Source organism: Cornus florida, unplaced genomic scaffold, assembly GCF_030987335.1.
Source record: "Cornus florida cultivar Cherokee Brave unplaced genomic scaffold, ASM3098733v1 CherokeeBrave_3.0.0_Hap2_Chr11, whole genome shotgun sequence".
NCBI lineage: Eukaryota > Viridiplantae > Streptophyta > Magnoliopsida > Cornales > Cornaceae > Cornus > Cornus florida.
The window spans coordinates 106,317,366-106,335,390 of NW_026775581.1; the positions used below are offsets into that span (position 1 = coordinate 106,317,366).

At 34.1% G+C, this 18,025-nt stretch overlaps 2 protein-coding genes across 2 annotated transcripts; both read left to right on the plus strand.

Moving 5' to 3' along the window:
- The first annotated feature begins 1,994 nt into the window (after positions 1-1,994).
- On the plus strand, positions 1,995-7,369 carry LOC132283937 (uncharacterized). The gene is made up of 4 exons (XM_059785982.1): positions 1,995-2,262; positions 3,376-4,134; positions 4,841-5,185; positions 6,810-7,369. Exons 1-4 carry the CDS (start codon positions 2,167-2,169, stop codon positions 7,083-7,085), a joined length of 1,476 nt encoding a protein of 491 aa, XP_059641965.1. The 5' UTR covers positions 1,995-2,166; the 3' UTR covers positions 7,086-7,369.
- Positions 7,370-10,888: 3,519 nt separating this feature from the next.
- Positions 10,889-11,353, plus strand: LOC132281780 (uncharacterized). The gene has a single exon (XM_059783448.1). The coding sequence runs from the start codon at positions 10,889-10,891 to the stop codon at positions 11,351-11,353; it is 465 nt and encodes a 154-aa protein (XP_059639431.1).
- The last annotated feature ends 6,672 nt before the right edge of the window (positions 11,354-18,025 follow it).

Sequence of the window (18,025 nt, forward strand, 5' to 3'; positions counted from 1 at the left end):
AAAAAATGGGTTTTTAATTGAATTTTATCCGGTTGGAGAATTTGATTCTGTGTGTTTTAATCTTTTATTGTGGGACACGTGTCAAATTTTGACACGTCAGATTGTAGGACAAAACTTATTATGGTAGGGCAAGATTCAAATTTTAATTCTAAAAGAGAAATAATGTATGCACGAAGGAATCTTCGCTTTCAAAATCAAATGTAACATAGACAAAATCCTATTTCATGTCATATTGTGAAATGGGTTGCACTGCAATTATTATTATTTTCTTTGGCAATTAACAGCAATTTTTTTATTTTTTATTATTTTAAACAAATAATTCATGATGCATAATATTATTCTTCATAAAACGGCCTTATACAAAAGACACCCAATAGCGACCTATGTTGCGTGTGAAGATATTGTTATGGATATTTTAATAAAAACATAAATGATACTTAATATAATTATTTATTATGAATATTATTATATGAGTTACATACTATTTACACTATATATATATATCTACTATCTTTCTTTTGTGGTGTATGAAAATGTTACAGAGTGATACGTTTATGTACAAGGCTGTGAGCCTAATTTTAGAAAAACATCTATCTTGTAAAATATATTTATTTTTTTGATTAATTCAGAGAAAGTTGTAAACCCGTAATATGAAAATGGTACCAGACTCATACTTTTCAATAGAGGTAAGAGATTCGAGTTTAAGTGAAGATAAATGTATGTGAGTATCAATGGAGATAAAAGATTCGTTTTAAAACAAAATATTATTATTATTTGAAAAAGCAAATTCTTACCTCCTTTTTTTTTTCTTTTTTTTATTTTTTATTTTGGGGGCAAGTATGAGTATCAATGGAGATAAAAGATTCGTTTTAAAAGATTCTTTTTTTTTTTATTTTGAAATCTTCGCTTTCAAAATCAAATGAAACATAGACAAAATCCTATTTCATGTCATATTGTGAAATGGGTTGCACTGCAATTATTATTATTTTCTTTGGCAATTAACAGCAATTTTTTTATTTTTTATTATTTTAAACAAATAATTCATGATGCATAATATTATTCTTCATAAAACGGCCTTATACAAAAGACACCCAATAGCGACCTATGTTGCGTGTGAAGATATTGTTATGGATATTTTAATAAAAACATAAATGATACTTAATATAATTATTTATTATGAATATTATTATATGAGTTACATACTATTTACACTATATATATATATATCTACTATCTTTCTTTTGTGGTGTATGAAAATGTTACAGAGTGATACGTTTATGTACAAGGCTGTGAGCCTAATTTTAGAAAAACATCTATCTTGTAAAATATATTTATTTTTTTGATTAATTCAGAGAAAGTTGTAAACCCGTAATATGAAAATGGTACCAGACTCATACTTTTCAATAGAGGTAAGAGATTCGAGTTTAAGTGAAGATAAATGTATGTGAGTATCAATGGAGATAAAAGATTCGTTTTAAAACAAAATATTATTATTATTTGAAAAAGCAAATTCTTACCTCCTTCTTTTTTTTTTTCTTTTTTTTATTTTTTATTTTGGGGGCAAGTAAGTGAGTATAAGATAAAAGGAAAAATAATTACAAAATACATGGATCATAATCAAAGGCCCAACAATTGTTCACAACAAAAGGGTTCGGAAGAGAGAAAAAACAAAAGATCAAAAAGCCATAAAAAACTAAATGTCCACAATAGTGGTCCAACCAATACAGCAAACAAAAGAACCCAGTACAGCCCAGACCCAACAAAAAATAAAAACATTGATCGTGTAAAATTTGAACTTTTTATGCTTCGCGAGTTCGTTAAAAAAAAAAAAATAAAAAAAAAAGGGGTTTTGTAAGTTTATAAAATTTGATGTCAAAAAATATATATGTATTAGGGATGTCACACGTGCTAAATCACACGGATTAATTTGTCAAAACCAACGGGACTGTAAGCATAATTTACCCTTAATTTAAAACCTATTAAAGTCCGCAATTAACAATAGTGAAGCCCAAAAGTTAAGCGAGCACTCACTAGTCAGTCACCTGTACGCATCGAACGAATAAAGAGCGAATGCCTTTTCGTCTTCGTTGGAACTCTTTTCCTATACCAGAGTCATTTCTAAACCTAGCATAGAAATTCACCGTCTGCTTATAGCTTCAGGAGAGAATGAATCGTGGTAGACCCAGAAATTTCAGGGGCCGTCCCAATCCCAGAGGACGATCGTCACGTTCCGGTGGTGATTCTACACAGCGTTACGTCCCTGTAATGTCATCTTCTCTCTATTGAATTATCTTTTGTTAACATTCCAACTTTTCATCTTTCAGGTTATGATTCTACTTATTTACAATTTTGCGAAGCATGATTTTTATGGTGGGATTTAGCTATATATACTGAAGAGTGATATATAAAATTCAGAACACTGGACGTGCATTGATTAATAAATCAATTCTAGAATAGAAAATTGTAAAAGAAAACAAGGTCATTATCCGTATGGTCCCATTAATTGAGGGTTTCGTTAATTGAGGGTGATGGGAGGTGTGAATTGGGTACATGCACAATGTTTGTGAGAAGCTCAAGGAGGCACAGGTTTAGAAGAATATAGAGAGAATTGATATGGAATTATTTGGTAATTTGGCCATGAACAACCACTAGACTAGGAAGGGAGAGTTGGTGTGATTCGAGTAGAAGCTTGTCCGGCGTTACATGGACATGTAATAAGGATGAACTGTTACTCTTAAGAGGGTTTCTTATGAAGTTTACTAAAATGTGCTCCAAAAGTAAACTGTAGATATGATTATAGTCTCTCAGATGTAGAAGAACCTCAAAGAATTTTTTTTGTAGCTGACATTGACTAATCTGTGTGAGCCTTAACATGCAATCGTCGTCCATATAGCTAATTTGCGGACCCTAAGTTAATTGGAGTTCAAGATGATATGGCAGGTTGAATTAAGCTTATTGTGTATATAAACAGAAAATCCATGATTAAATCTGATAAATAGTTACAAATAATTTGGGGCTAAATGCTATCTCATGATGCTTCATCTGTCGGCCAAAATCATTCATAGACCACTCCACTAAACAATCAGAATCAGTAGGACTAGAATTCTTCCAGATATAACATCAGCCTCATGTTCAGAGATATTTAGTGGAAAGGGTTTGTAAACGCAGGATTGTTTCTTTTTCATCTGTTGCAGCTTGGATGGCATTTTAATATAGAAGTTCAAAAATAAAAAATCTGCTTTGGATTAAAACGTCTCAAATCTTCTATTTTTTTTTTAATTTTTATTTTTGTTGATTTTGCTTGTTTTTGCGGCTCTTATATAAAGGGCTAAGATTGATGCACATGATTTCATGAACAATGTTTGCAATTTATAGGTCAGAAGAGCTGATGGTTCTCCTTCTGATGCACCCCCTGGTTGTAAGGATGCATTATCATCTATTGGAACACAAACTTCAGGGCAAATGTCAATAAGCAACAATTCAAAGCAGTTTGATTATGCATCCATTCCAGATTACCCATGCCAGCAGGATTATCCTTTACCAGAAATTGAACAGGATATGGGAATGCTTGGACTGGTGCAAAACACACCGGAGAAAGTGAACTATAGTTCAAGACAGATGGAGGATATTTCTGCTTCTGATTCTGCATTTAAAAAGGAATTTTCTTCTTTGTCTGCTCAATCTGATCCCAAGAACAAACACCTGAATTTACAGAGATCTCAAAAGGCTCAAACATCAGATGTGGGGGCAGGAAGCTGTAGTTCATTAAGTTTTGATTGCTCGCCTTCTGTTAATTCTTACTGCACGCAGGATGAGCTGTCTCCACTGGCTGAATCTGGTGTTAAAGATAGGCCTTCCAACAAGGGACCCCAATGTGGGCAAACTTCTCATGCGAAAACTGCTGGCCATGGAAGTTCAGAAAGTTCTTCTGAAGATTCTAAGGCTTTTCTCGACAAAGTTCTTTTTGATATCTGCCAGGTCAGAACAGGAAATGTGGTCACGCTAAAGTCTTCTCTATTTGTGAAGAACAGAGAAAAGCGAAATGTAGTTAAGCGCTCCTTGGAAGGGGAAAATATAATAGTATTGAGGTCTGGAATGGTTCTTCTAAAGAGTTACCTTTCCCACAGTGACCAGGTGCTACTTAGTGCTATGTATCTATTCTTTGATTTTGAATGCTATCATTCGTTTGTTCCTTACTGATTGAAATATTAACACTGCAAGAAGGGTTGCTTTTTATTAATTTTAGTATAAAATTAAGACTATTTCTTCTTATATGTGTAACCAACAAATTACAGAGGGTTTCTTTTTATTAAACTTAGGATAATAGTACGTCTATTTCTTCTTTATGTCTGCGATCAACAAACTACAGGGATGGAGTGCCATGGCTTATAATGTACCCTAGGAAAAATGTCTCTGACCATTAAATAGCTTATGACAATTTCCCTCAGAAGAGTTCCCATGAATTGTAGTAGCCGTAAAGTATCTTTGTCATACCCCAAATTGGCACATGAGTAAGGAAATCCCCATTTTGGTATTCAGATCGTGAGATTGATTTGATGTTTTACTGTTGGCCTCTTATTGTGAAGCTGTTTGAGTAGTCCTCCCAAAACTTATCAATTATTGCTTGTAAGTGTACCATCTATGTTGTTCTGTTTATGCATAAAAGTAAAGGTAATTACCTAAAATTGTCCTGTCGTTTAGGGTCCTACTTTTCCAATTAATTTAATCAAAGATCATATATTTAATGTTCAATGAATCATTCATCAAAAGAATATGCCCAATATCTTGCTTCCTCTTTGTTTTTACGTCAATTGACAATCTGATACTTTTGTGGTCCTAGGTCAGGATAGTCAAGAAGTGCAGCGAGCTTGGCCGGGGTCCTGGAGGTTTCTATCAGCCTGGTTACCGAGATGGAGCAAAGCTGCAATTGAAGATGATGTGCCTTGGTAAGATATGGGACCCTGAGACAAGTATGTATGTAAATGAACGACCAATTGATGGTGCTAAGCCTCCTGGCATCCCTAACGAATTTAATCAGTTTGTGGAAGAAGCGATCAAAGATTCCCATGCCATTTTAGGAAAAAAGCTTAAACGGCAGAAAGTAGAAGACATACTTCCCTCGATGTCACCAAACATCTGCATTGTCAATTTTTATAGACAAAGTGGCCGGCTTGGTCTCCATCAGGTTTGTGAATCACTTATTATTATATTCACGTTATTGAAGAAGTCACAATTTTAGAACATTAACGTTAATTTAATACGACAATTATGGTTCCTGTTATTTATTATACACACTCCAATTCATTAGATTTCTCTCAGCTGCTTCAACCTTAACTGGCTAGTAGCTGCAATATTGCAAGTTTCCCTTTCCTACAGTTTATTGGTTAATCAAATATAACTAGGGTCTGCTCAAGTATTAGGCATTAATACAGTTGTCTAAGGTCCCATACATTTCCATCATCTGACTTCATTGTAAATTTTCTTTAATATTTAGCACTTTCAAACTCTTTGATATGGGCCCACAAATATTGATTGAATTTAAAGCATGCATTCTTTCCATTTCTTATATTGAATTCAATTGTGCGGTAACTCCTTAGCCTTATGCTTAAACTATTTAAATTATTTTCTTGCCCTTTTCTTAGTCTTTTAGTCTTCTAACTTATTACCTTTATTTTTTTTTTATTTTTATCTAGACTCCTCATTAGTTAATTAGTAAAAAAATTTATAATCTTTTAAGAGTTAATTAATATTATTTAGGGTAAAGTGCCAAAAAAAAAACCCTTGCTATACAAAAAATGTGCCAGAAACACCCCCACTAAAGATTAAGTGCATATAAATACCTGTATTTTCAACATTTGGAGCAAATTGCCCTAATGGTCAATTTTGACCATTTTTTTTTTTTTTAATTTATAAAAACCCCAAAATGCCCACTGCTGATGTAAGCAAGGAAAAAAATATAATTCAATATTATATATAAAAATATATGTATATGTGTGTGTGTGATTAGTCCACTGCGTCCATTTTTTCCCGCGATTGCATTTAGTCTATGCAAAACCATTGGTCTGCACTTGCTTTCTCCCACTTTTACAAATATGATTAGTATTTGGCATCACTTCCTCTTCATTCGGCGACATCATCAGAAAAAATGGACAATTACTTCTGAACCAAATCAGCGAACCCATAGGACGGTCGACGCGGCGGAACCCAATAGGATGATGCAAGGACGAACGATAGCCAATCAGGTGCCGATGCCGTGAATCGTGTCCTCAATCCTTTGCATCGCCATGGCCTCACGCTGTTGTTCGGAGTCGGAATGATTGGGATCGCGAATTTGAGGGTTATTGGACTGGCTCGATTGGTTTTGGAGGGTTGCGATGCGAGACGTGACGGGTCGGTGGGGATTTGGTGGCAAGGAGAGATGAGGAGTTGTATGGGTCTGTTTGATATGACTCAACTCCATAAATCGGCAACATCGTGGTGGTGGCGGTTATGTGGGTACGGATTGTGACGGTGGTTGTGGGGTGGAGGTGAGGGGGGGTAATTGCACATTTTGTATATTATGTGGGTTTTTTTTTGGCACTTAACTGTATTGAAATATTAAATATAAAAAGGCCTCCTTTAAGGTTCTTGCCTTATTCTTCATCTGTGTCGATTCAACCCTGAATGCACATTATGGAAATGAAAGGAAAATTAAAGGGGAGAGATGAAACTTGGAAGGAGCTATATCTGCACTTTTTGGATTGTTTTGTCATTGAATATAATGTTAGATGAACCTTGGGATGACACCTTATTCACTTTGCTTCATGCAGGATAAAGATGAGAGCCCAGAAAGTCTCCATAAAGGACTACCTGTAGTCTCGTTCTCCATTGGCGACTCTGCAGAATTCTTATATGGTGATCAGAGGGATATAGATAGTGCAGCGAAAGTTATATTGGAATCAGGAGATGTTCTGATTTTTGGTGGGAAATCTAGACACATATTTCATGGGGTGAGTGCCATTCTCCCAGATACCGCTCCTAAGGTCCTTTTGGAAGAAACAAAGTTCATCCCCGGCCGTCTGAATCTGACTTTCAGAGAGTATTAGCATCATTATAGGTTTGCACTCATACATCTATGTGGTAATGCCGTAATACACAAAAGGTTTCTAGTGAATTAGATATATGATTATATGATAGTTTTGAAAGTTGTCTCTTAGAGATGAACATGGAGAAAGTTTGAACCATTGGTATGTTTGTTATGCTATGTAGATAAATTCATAGTTTGTATGCTGTCCCCCATTCCTGTTGAACGGAGCTCATATTGGTTGGGGTAGATTGGATATTTCTTGCTTGTGATTTTTTGATATATTACGTTTCTGTTAGTGGTTTATGAGGATGGGTTTGCATATATGGTACGAAATGATTTTTTGACAGATAAATTGTTTTGAACAAAAAATTAGCCATTATACGACATTAAGGTGGTTTCAGTCTGAACTTTAGTCACACTGGACCAGGCAATGTGGACCCCTAGTTGGGTATAAAAAATGAGTTCGAAAATGTTATCCAGAGGGAAATTGTTCTTGAACTTGGTAGTCTTGAATAAGGAGGAGTCAATACCATTTCAGGAACCTTCTCATTATCTGTCCCTGCTCCTACCCTGTTTCAGGCTTCTAATCTTTCATCTTCTTATTAGGTTTTTGCCGTCCTCGTATAACTATTAATGTATACTTAGTTTCCTGAAAAAATGAATTATGTCATTGCATAAACTTCTTGTCATCACTCTCAGCCACCATGCCATCATCTCAAACCCTCATATTCAATATCCTGCCTATCGGTAGAATAATTACAGGGGGCACCATTGAATGTGCTGATGCTTCTATAGCCACTGCGAAAACATACAGAACAATCCCACGAGCACCGTTTGAGCTGCGCTGTTTGAAACAGCTCCACCGAAGTTGTGCTCACATCGGGTGTGACCAATCTTTCAGGCGTTTACTTCTTTGCTCTCACGGTAGGGTACGACCTGCTCCTTGATCTGGCCTAGTGCTATCTTCGCATCACCATACCACCAAACACTTGCACTCTCTCTTTCCCTAATGGTTTCCTTAGGATTTGTATATATGGTATGAAATGTTATCTGTTGGACTGCAATGCAAAATGAAATCACTCCCATTCAGCAGTTCATGCTCAACAAAAAAAATAATAATTTGAGAGGGAGCGATCTTTAACTATAATAAAAATAAAATAAAAATTAAATTATCACCATAAACAAAAAAGGCTTTAAAATTAATTCATATTTTCAAAAACGTTTCTCATACTTCTATTTCGATTATTTTTTCTGATATAGCTACTCAAGCACGTGCTTTTATTTATTTGTTTTTCGGTAAATTAGGTATTAAAAAAAGGGTCAAAACTGAACAAAGGAGTAGGCAAAAGCCCAGAAGGTCCAAATACCACAAGCCCAGAGGCAGCCCACAAAACAAACACCCAACCCAAAACCACCTATAGGCTATTGAAACAACAGCAATTTACATTAACGCTCTCACTTCCACGTGCGTCCTCCATCGCACACCATGTGACTTATATTCCGATAAATAATTTTTTATTTTTAATTTCTAGATTTATTTTCTGTTTAATTTTTACTCACAAGTGGGGACTTTTTGCGATATCTATGTCAGGATTCATAATTTTATTCAATTTTTTGCCATTTATTTATTTATTTTTTTACAAATTTTTAAATTTTCACACACACACACATATATATATATATATATTGTTTTTATAAATTTCACTGTAAGTGGTAGTGTTATTGTGCCATATACTATGATTCCCATTTTTTTTTTTTAATTCTTGTATTATTTATTGATTTATTTTAGCTTTCCAAATTTATTTATTTTTATTTTTTGACTTTTAATTCTCACATGTTATATATGGTATGAATTTTTATTTATTTTATGCTTAAATTCATTATTCATCAATTTAGTACAAAATATAACAACTAAGCATTTTTAATAGAGGACAACTTCTTAAAATTCATAAATAGGTTATTTTTTTTGGAAGGTAAAAAAAAAAAGGTTATTACTTGTGTTAAATGATCTTAAAAAATTTATTATAGGCTTATCAACAACTGCGACCACATATGTCTTTATAATTAAGTGGGTTAATACATCCGGTGAATTTTGAAGTGTCAAACTTTGACGCTCTGCATCTACTAATTTAACTGAACCACCTATTAAAAAAGAATATGGCTTAATCTCACTATTTAAATTATCAATTAGGCTCCGTTTGTTTCGACGTAAAATATTCTTTTTGGAAAATATTTTTCCTTTTTAGGTAAAATATTTTTTTATTTTTACTTTGTCGATATTTGGAAAAGGTCTATATTGAGATTAAGGTCAAATCCATTGGGCAGAGCATGTAAAATAACTTGTCGAAAATTTGATGGATAAGTTATTTTGTTAAATTTTAATATATTTTTTTTCTTTGTAAATATTTTACGACAACCAAATATTATAAAATAAAAAATATTTTCTGAAAAATATTTTACATCCAAACAAACGGAGACTAAATTTAAGCCCAATTTGATTGTAATTTTATAATTTTTATTTTATTTTAATAAGAGCAGAGTAGCAGTGATTGAACGTTGCTTGATTTTTTTCAAAAAACGAATCGAACTGTCTGACTAGAAGCGTGAATGGATGAAAATGTGGCATTGGCATAATTTCACAAGCAAGGAGAGAGAAGAATAATATGAGAGAAACCAAATGACTCCTAGTCCAACATGATATAATTTTTCATTTCGGCATACGAAGGGAGGGGTTTGAGCCCACACATAAGTGTGTGTGACCAACTTAACCTAAGTAGGAGTGGGAGCAAGAGTGAGAGAGAGAGAGCACAAGTGCAAGACTGACCAAAAGTGCAAGAGTGGCAAAATCTAAGTTAAAAGCAAGCAAGAATGAAAACGCGCACAAAGCGTCAGAGTACATGTGAAGTATAAGAGCAACACCCTACCTGAGAGTGAAAAGGAGTCTCAATTGCATTGCCTAAGCCCGTTGTGAGATGGTGGTCTTACCTCTGGTTGACAGTTCTTCTTTCTTTTTCTTTTTCTTTTTCTTTTTCTTTTTCTTTTTTTTTTTTTTTTTTTTTTTTTTTTTTGTCCTTTTAGTGTATATTTTTCTTGGAACGGTGTCTGTTAATTTTTGCCTTTTCGTTTTTGTCGGTTTTTGGAAATGGCATTTTCCAATATGTATTTCTGAGAGGGGATGCCCTCCTATAGCTTTGTAATTGTTTTGGTTTGGTAATGAAAGTTTACTTGGTTAAAAAAAATAATTGTTCTTAAATTAACTGAATTATGTCATTGCATAAACTTTTATCTATCAATATTCATGTGTCAACATAAATTACTAAAATTTTGTCATAAATGGATTTGTTTAAATCTCAATATGGTCATAGTATAATGGATGAGACATTAATATATAGTTAGCTTATGATATGGAAAAGATAATAGTTTTCCTATGATCAAGACGTGGAACAGCGGCAGCTAGTGAGTTTGAATTTTCAATTCAGCTTTTGGCTTCAACACCACCATCTCTCTCTGATGCGGAAAAGTAGGGTATGGAGGACGATGTTTTCAATCTCTAACAAATCATGGAAAATATATTTTAATACTTTCTCAATTTTAAAATTACTTTCAGTTACAACAATCTATATAATATTATGATCCAATCTCTGTGATAACAAATCTCCAAAATAAGATATTACAAAAAATGTGTAATGGTCATTACCTAAAAAGCCCTCTCCTTCTCTTTACTTCCCCTATAAATTAGCATGTTATGAAGCTGTTAAGGAAGCACAAGACTAAAAGAAGCTGACTTATTACTAGCTCCAAGTGCTCAACTTTTAGCTAGCAATGGCCTTTCCTTCAGCCCTTCTTGTCATCACTCTTACCCTACTTATCTCAGCCACCATGCCATCATCTCAAGCCCTCAGAGTCAATAACCTGCCTATCGGTAGCATACGTACAGGGGGCACAATTGTATGTGCAGATGCTTCTATAGCCACGGCTAGAACTTACAGACCAATCCCACGAGCACCGATTCAACTGCTCTGTGGAAGCGGTTCCACCGACGTTGTGCTCGGTCAGGTTGTGACCAATCTTTCAGGCGTTTACTTCTTTGTCCTCACGGTGGCTGATACCCTACTCATTGATCCGAACAGGTGCTATCTCCGCGTCACCATACCACCAAACACTTGCACTCTCTCAATCCCTAATGGTTTCCTCAGGATTCCTTTGGTGGTGCTTGATGTTGTCCAAGCCACGCTTGGGAACGTGCTTCTTTTCGGTCAAGGTCCTTATTCCTATGTGCCTTACTGAGTGAGGGTTAGGACTATGCCCTCTGCCACTAATAAGATAAAATTAAATAAGTGCAATCACACTTTTAATGTCGTGTTTTTCAAGTCTACCAATCATCATATCATATGTTTCTTGGTAGACACAGTTGAGTAAGTTTTTTTTATCTTTCAGTATTAATGAAATATGGCATGGTTATTGATCATCACTTTTGTGTCCTTATCTCTCATCATTTATCTATAAATCACACAGTAAACAGTGTGTTTTTCACTTGCGGCCTTACTCGGTGACCCAACGGCTCGGTTTGTGTAGATTGAAATAGTCTTGCTTGTGATTTTTTTGACAGATTATTTTTCTCTTAATGGATTATGAGGATATGGACATGCGTATATAGTATGAATGTAAGATTTCTATGGCGCACATGTATTTGACATGTGATGCACTTTCGTGAGAGAGTGATTTAGTGGATAGAAATCAGATTGGTAGTGATAACCCATTACTCCTCCTAACTGAAAACTTAAATAAAGGGTAAAGTAGCTTTAGTTATACAAATTAAATAAAGGGTAAAGTGAAAAAAACTCTGAATTATATTTGAATTTGTAAATAATTTCGTTGAATTATATTTTATACATAAAACTCCTTAAACTATTACATTTTGTTACAACATACTCCAATGTCTATACTATATTTCATTAAATAACCATAATACCCATTCTTATTTACATTTAATATAATCTAAATAAATTATGAAAAAAAAATTATACTAATTTGATGACATATTCTCCATTAAATTTGCATAAGACCTTTAATTTTTGAAATAAATTATTTAAATAAAAAATTTTAGTAGAAATTTTTTAAAAAAAAAATTAATTAGTTTTTACATTTTTAATGAATATATTACATGAAAAGAAGGTGTTTTTTTTTAAGCATTTTATTAATTTTTCATCAATATATTGTATGAAAAAGAAATATTTTTTTTACAATAAAAATGTTTAAATTGGTTATAATAAGTTTTATTACAAATAATAAAGTTTATATAATAAGTTTATCAATTTAGAAACTGGTAGTTAGAAATCTATTTATCTATTTTTTTTTTCTTTTCATTTTTATGATAAATTGATACTATAATAAAAGTAAGGTGAATAGCATAATTAATATTTACATAAGAGAAAAGATAATAAAAATAATTTAATAATAAATAAAAAATTTAATGAGAAAGGGTAAAATAATCTTTTGTGATGTGTTTAACCTTAATTGCAACAAATTAATAATTCAGGGAGACAGTTTTTAGTTCAGGAGGTTATTTGCAAAAGAACAACAATTTAGGATTTTTTTTTTTAACACTTTACCCTTAAATAAATTTACGAGTGTGTATATGTATATAAGCTCCCTGTATCCTGTCAAACGTTCATGTTTTCTAAACCAGCACTGAACCTTGTATGCACAGCAAAGAGACTATTTGCAGCCATTTTCTAAAAAATGAGGGGGGAAAAGGTTCAATAAATGGAGATAGTGTAAAACAAATAAGTTCATCCAGTAAGTAATAACCAAAGCTGCTCAAAATTACATTCCATAGGTTAGTACCCACTCATTAAATCTTCAACCTCACTTTACGAACAATAAAAAAAAAAAAAAAAGTTGCTTAGTGATGCAGCCCATGCTCCATTTTCAATTGGGAGGAGAAGATTGAAGACAAATTGTCAAATAAATGGTTTTGACAAATAAAATTTTTTGAACAAAAAATTAGCAATTATCTAAAATTAAGTTGCACTCTGAACTTTAATCATTGGACCAAGGAAAGCAATGAATCCAAGATATGTACAAAATTTGGTTCGAAAAATGTTAACTAGAGAGAAATTTGATCTTTAATTAAACTTGAGTCTTAAATAAGGGTCAATAATGTTTCAGGAACCATCTGATACCCCCGTCAATGCTCCTACCCTGTTTTGGAATTCCAATACCCCCATCAATGCTGTCATCTTTGTTATTTATAAGTGGGTGTTTCTCATATGATTGTTAATGTGTACTATTATTGTACTTTTTTCTTTTTCTTTTCTTTTTTTTTTTTTTTTTTTTTGGGATTGGCGGTAGTGTGATGGTGGCGTCACCATGTCAGGCTCTTAGAGTATTCAATAATTCACTCCCGGATACATACAGTCCTCCTGTATCACATGTATTGAGAAAAAATTCCTCGAGAATAAATCCAAAGAGGTTCCAACCCTAACCTCAAAACATTTTCAATATATACTAAGGGGCATTGAAATAGACCTGGGCCGAAGGAGAACCGAAAACAGCAAGCCCAACCTAGGGACCAACGCAAAACGCAAACAAAGCTTGACCTAGACCCATTAAACAAATAACAATTTAATGGAAAAACCTGTTAGAGGCAGGGTAGGAGTTAAGTCACACAGAGCGGGTACTCGAGAGAGAGCGAATGCGAGAACGGGAGTATAGGAGCGGCAAAATCTAATTCACATAGTGGAATTAGGAGTAAGAGTGTGCGTGGTGTGCGAGAGCAAGAGCACGTGCGTGGCGTAAAAACGACACCCCTTTTAGAAGAATTACGTGACTTAGGGCGGAAAGCTTCAATAAAGATCTAAGGCAATCTCATGCTCCCTCAGTCCCAAAATAAATGTTCACTTTCTCATTTTTTATTGTTCCAAAATAAATGTTTGCATTTGAAAAGTCAAAGTACAATTTTTGTAATATTACCAATTTAACCTTCAATTTATAAAAATTAAACCATCATATCTCTTTGGACTTGTTATGGATAGATTTGGTAATTTATTCACTTCTAATACAATAAAAAAAAGTTACTAGAACACATTCTCTTGAAAAGTTCAATTTCTGAAAAGGGACGTTTATTTTGGGACAGAGGCAGAAATTCGTAAGTCTATAGAAGGTCAACCAGCTATTGAAGTTAAAGAAGACACTTACCAACGGGCCAGTTCTTTACTTTCTAAAAGGAGGTCAGGGGTTCAAGTCTCAGAAGAGACAAGTGTGTGTGAGTACCAATTAGAAAAAAAAAAAAAAAAAAGTTAAAAAAGACACCTTTTATTTATTTATTTATAAAGATGGCAAAACACTCCACCGGTGAAAAAGCAAGAAAATGTTCTTCTAATTTAGGAAGGATTTTCTCACTCTCCAAAACAACGTGCCTCTTTATTCTTCGCTAACTTCTATTTATAGTAGTTTACATTTTGCCTTAATTTACTATATTTTTCCTTCCAAGTCAGAAGTTCATGAGCCTCCTCCCGCTGTGGGGCGATTTGTCAACCCAAACTAACCCGAACGAAGGCCAAAGCCTTGCTATTTTGGACTCTGCATATACTGGGCCTAACCTTTGGGCCTTAAGGTTTATGAAGGGCCTAGTCGGTCGGGCGATTTGGGCTGGATCTGGCCAGGTTCGGGTTTGTTGACGTTTCCTACCCTTTCAGCTAGGTACCCTTTCCGTCTAGAACAATTATGGAGGTTGAAAAAATGGTTTTGGGTCAAAATAGGGTTAGTATTGAAAATCCCTGAATTTCACTCTAATAATATATGTTATATTAAAAAATATTAGGTATATAATAAGCAAAAACTTACTTCTCTTATTCCAATCACTAACTTCTGCCACTCAACCCACCTCTCTCAAATTGCATCTGCATTATTTATAATAATTTGTTATGTTCATAATACAATTACAAGAGTATCTTTAAATTGTATCTCTCTTCTTATATTGTTTCGAAAATATATATTTGGTATATAATAAACGATTTTGAGTTGGATGAGAGGGAGCTACGCTACATGGGGATAAGATTCCCATCCTAAACTCGTCCCATTGTCATCCTGTAACGACCCTAGCTGATGCCAAAATTTTAAAAAAATTCGGCATAACCTCCCCTAAAAATGGGCCTTCAACAACCTGTCCCAAAACACAAAACACATAAAATCATCTAGCATCTCATTCATCCGTTCATTATACCTTAACATAGTTCCTTTTATGGTGGAACATCCACACCCCAATTAATCTAAATTATCATAATTACAGTCCCAAAATACAAGATTAATATTTAAAGTCCCTGTCTTACAACGTTACATGATACAATTGCATGGAAACATATACCATAATTCCACTAGTTTCATTTACATCAAACAAAAGATAAGTTCGTTCTTAAGTTACAAGGCCATGAATACTAACTTAGTTACATTTCCACAACTACGAATATACATAGAACGGTTAAAATACAAAATAGCAAACAACCTTCTAACAATTTTCAAGCTTGAGGTGGATTGTCGTCCACTAGTTCATTTCCAAGACCTGAAAAAAATAATATAAATAGTAGGGTGAGCATAAAGCTCAGCAGGTGACACTTAAGACACACATCTTGTGTCCTTGTGAGTCCAAACAAAGCATAGGCCAATGGGAAATGGGGATCATACAATGTCGGGGAATAATACAGCATAACGATTCAATGTCAAGTATATCCAATGCAATGGTATGAGATGCAATGCATGCTAGTGTTGCTTCCCATTTTCATAATCCAAAACATCATTTCCAAACTTTTAATACAGCCCGCCCTTTGGTAGCCTCGCCGCGACATGAGAGGAGGATTGGCTAGTGTCCCTGACCATTGTTAACCCCACGGCGTCATTATAGGGCCCAGCTAGCTCAACCACGTTAGGGCGACTCCCTAGTCCCCTCTAGGCTATGTTAACCTCTGGCCCGTTGGTAACCCCGCAGCGACCGGGTTTCGCATAAAACCATTTCATCAAAAACACTTCCCTGAAATTCCCCATATTTATTTTAAGAACAATTTCTCCCATTTCATGCAAACCCAATGGTATGTGCATGTATCTATGTTCCATACATTCAATGTGATGGCATTTAAAATTCTACACCATAAAATTAAACATTCAACATGTTCAACATCTCCCAAGTAATTATTAACACATTAAGATACATCAAAATACATTTAAGCATGCTTTACACATAAAACAACTCACATTCAAATACATGAATTTCTCTAGACAACATTTAAAATAATCATTGATACAATTAACTTCTAATTAAGCATTGTGATACCCCTCGGATCTGAGACACGGGTTGATCAGGCCCAAGCTCAAACCCGAGGGAAATATCCAACAATTAATATGTAATACGAACATAGATGACAAAATGAATTTGATAAATAAAGTTTAAGCTGGAAGAAAACTAAATATAAAAACCTTTAATATTAAATATACTTAAATCCCAATAATCCAAAACCTCCATAAGTTAACAACTCGGGAATCCATCTCCAGTGGACCCCTAAAAACCAAACTGAATGAAAGTAAACTGAAGATAAAATCCAAATCAAATATCTGGAAAGAAGTCCTACATCGTCGGTAGAATGGAAGATCTTCTCTGCCCAGCACGAACAAGCTCAAGCCTGGAACTGACGTACACCTGGAAAAATAGGAGTGGGTCAGGCCCACGAACAAGTTCTAACCTACTACAATCCAAGCAGAGACTCGATACGCATATACACTCTAACCAACTCAACAAAAACTATATAACTCGTGTGTATATATATATATATCCATACTAAGGGACATTCACTGGACTACAGTAGGGGTCTCAACCTGAATAGAAGGCAACATGCGAAAACGCACCCAAAGGTGGGCATGAGTACCTAGACCTAACAGGGTACACCTCAATCTACTATAGCAAGCTACGCATCCACTGCATATACGCACCCTAACCAACGAGTCTGAGACTCAAGCTCCTCTCGTGGTACCATAAACATATATTTAAAATCCGTTCATAACAATCCATAATAAATCTAGTAAGTCGTTCAGCTTATTCAACTGCACAGACTTAACATAGATAACCAGTACTCCAGCTAGTCATTCAGCTTGTGCAGCTTCTTTGACTTAGCCTAAATATAAGTAGGATTTATTTTTAATCCATTCCCTTATTCCGTATAGGTAGGATATAGCAATTTTGAGCCAAATCCAAACTTAGTATGTCACCGTCCCATACCGATGCATACAATCCAATCCATCCGGCAGTTAATAGAATAAATAAAAATATAACTATCAACCAATCCATACATTCCACAATTGACAATAAAACACTAAGTACAAATATCAATTGTTCCATATTAAGCATGATAAAATAATTGTCAATTAACAAGCTTAATCTATACTACTCTATAAGGTCCACTAATTGATATTACAGTTTATACATGTAAACCAATTAATTCTAATCAACCATAATAGAATATAAATGTTCACAGGTTTATTTTTAGTAATTCTGGAACATGACTAACTGCAAATCATCACTAAGAATTTTAATACCAAAGCTTAAACATCTTGCAGTTCCTCCCATCCAAACTGTAAACTAACTTAGGCCCAAATAAGCATACTAAACCATTTAAATCCACACGTTTATTTTATAACATTGAGATAGGTTTAATTGAGAATTTTATTGCTAAGAATTGCTATTCTAAGTGTTAAGCAATTCTGCATCCTTTCATAACAAAAACCCAGTAAACTGATTAATTAAGCATTGTCCACTGTCGCATTAAAACAAAGTTGTTTTATTTTGCATAAATCTTCTCTTAAGGATTTTAATCAAGCTTAGACCACCTCTAAACACCTCAGTATAGCTTCCAACAGAAACTGAAAATCCCAAAATCCAAGTTCTGTAGCCCATACAGTCACAGAAAGATT

Excerpts from the sequence above, each read along its gene's own strand:
- LOC132283937 (XM_059785982.1), top strand. The coding sequence starts at position 2,167 with ATGAATCGTGGTAGACCCAGAAATTTCAGGGGCCGTCCCAATCCCAGA. Across the intron at positions 4,135-4,840 it reads ACCTTTCCCACAGTGACCAG|GTCAGGATAGTCAAGAAGTG; the intron begins GTGCTACTTAGT and ends TTGTGGTCCTAG. Across the intron at positions 5,186-6,809 it reads GCCGGCTTGGTCTCCATCAG|GATAAAGATGAGAGCCCAGA; the intron begins GTTTGTGAATCA and ends TGCTTCATGCAG.
- LOC132281780 (XM_059783448.1), top strand. The coding sequence starts at position 10,889 with ATGGCCTTTCCTTCAGCCCTTCTTGTCATCACTCTTACCCTACTTATC.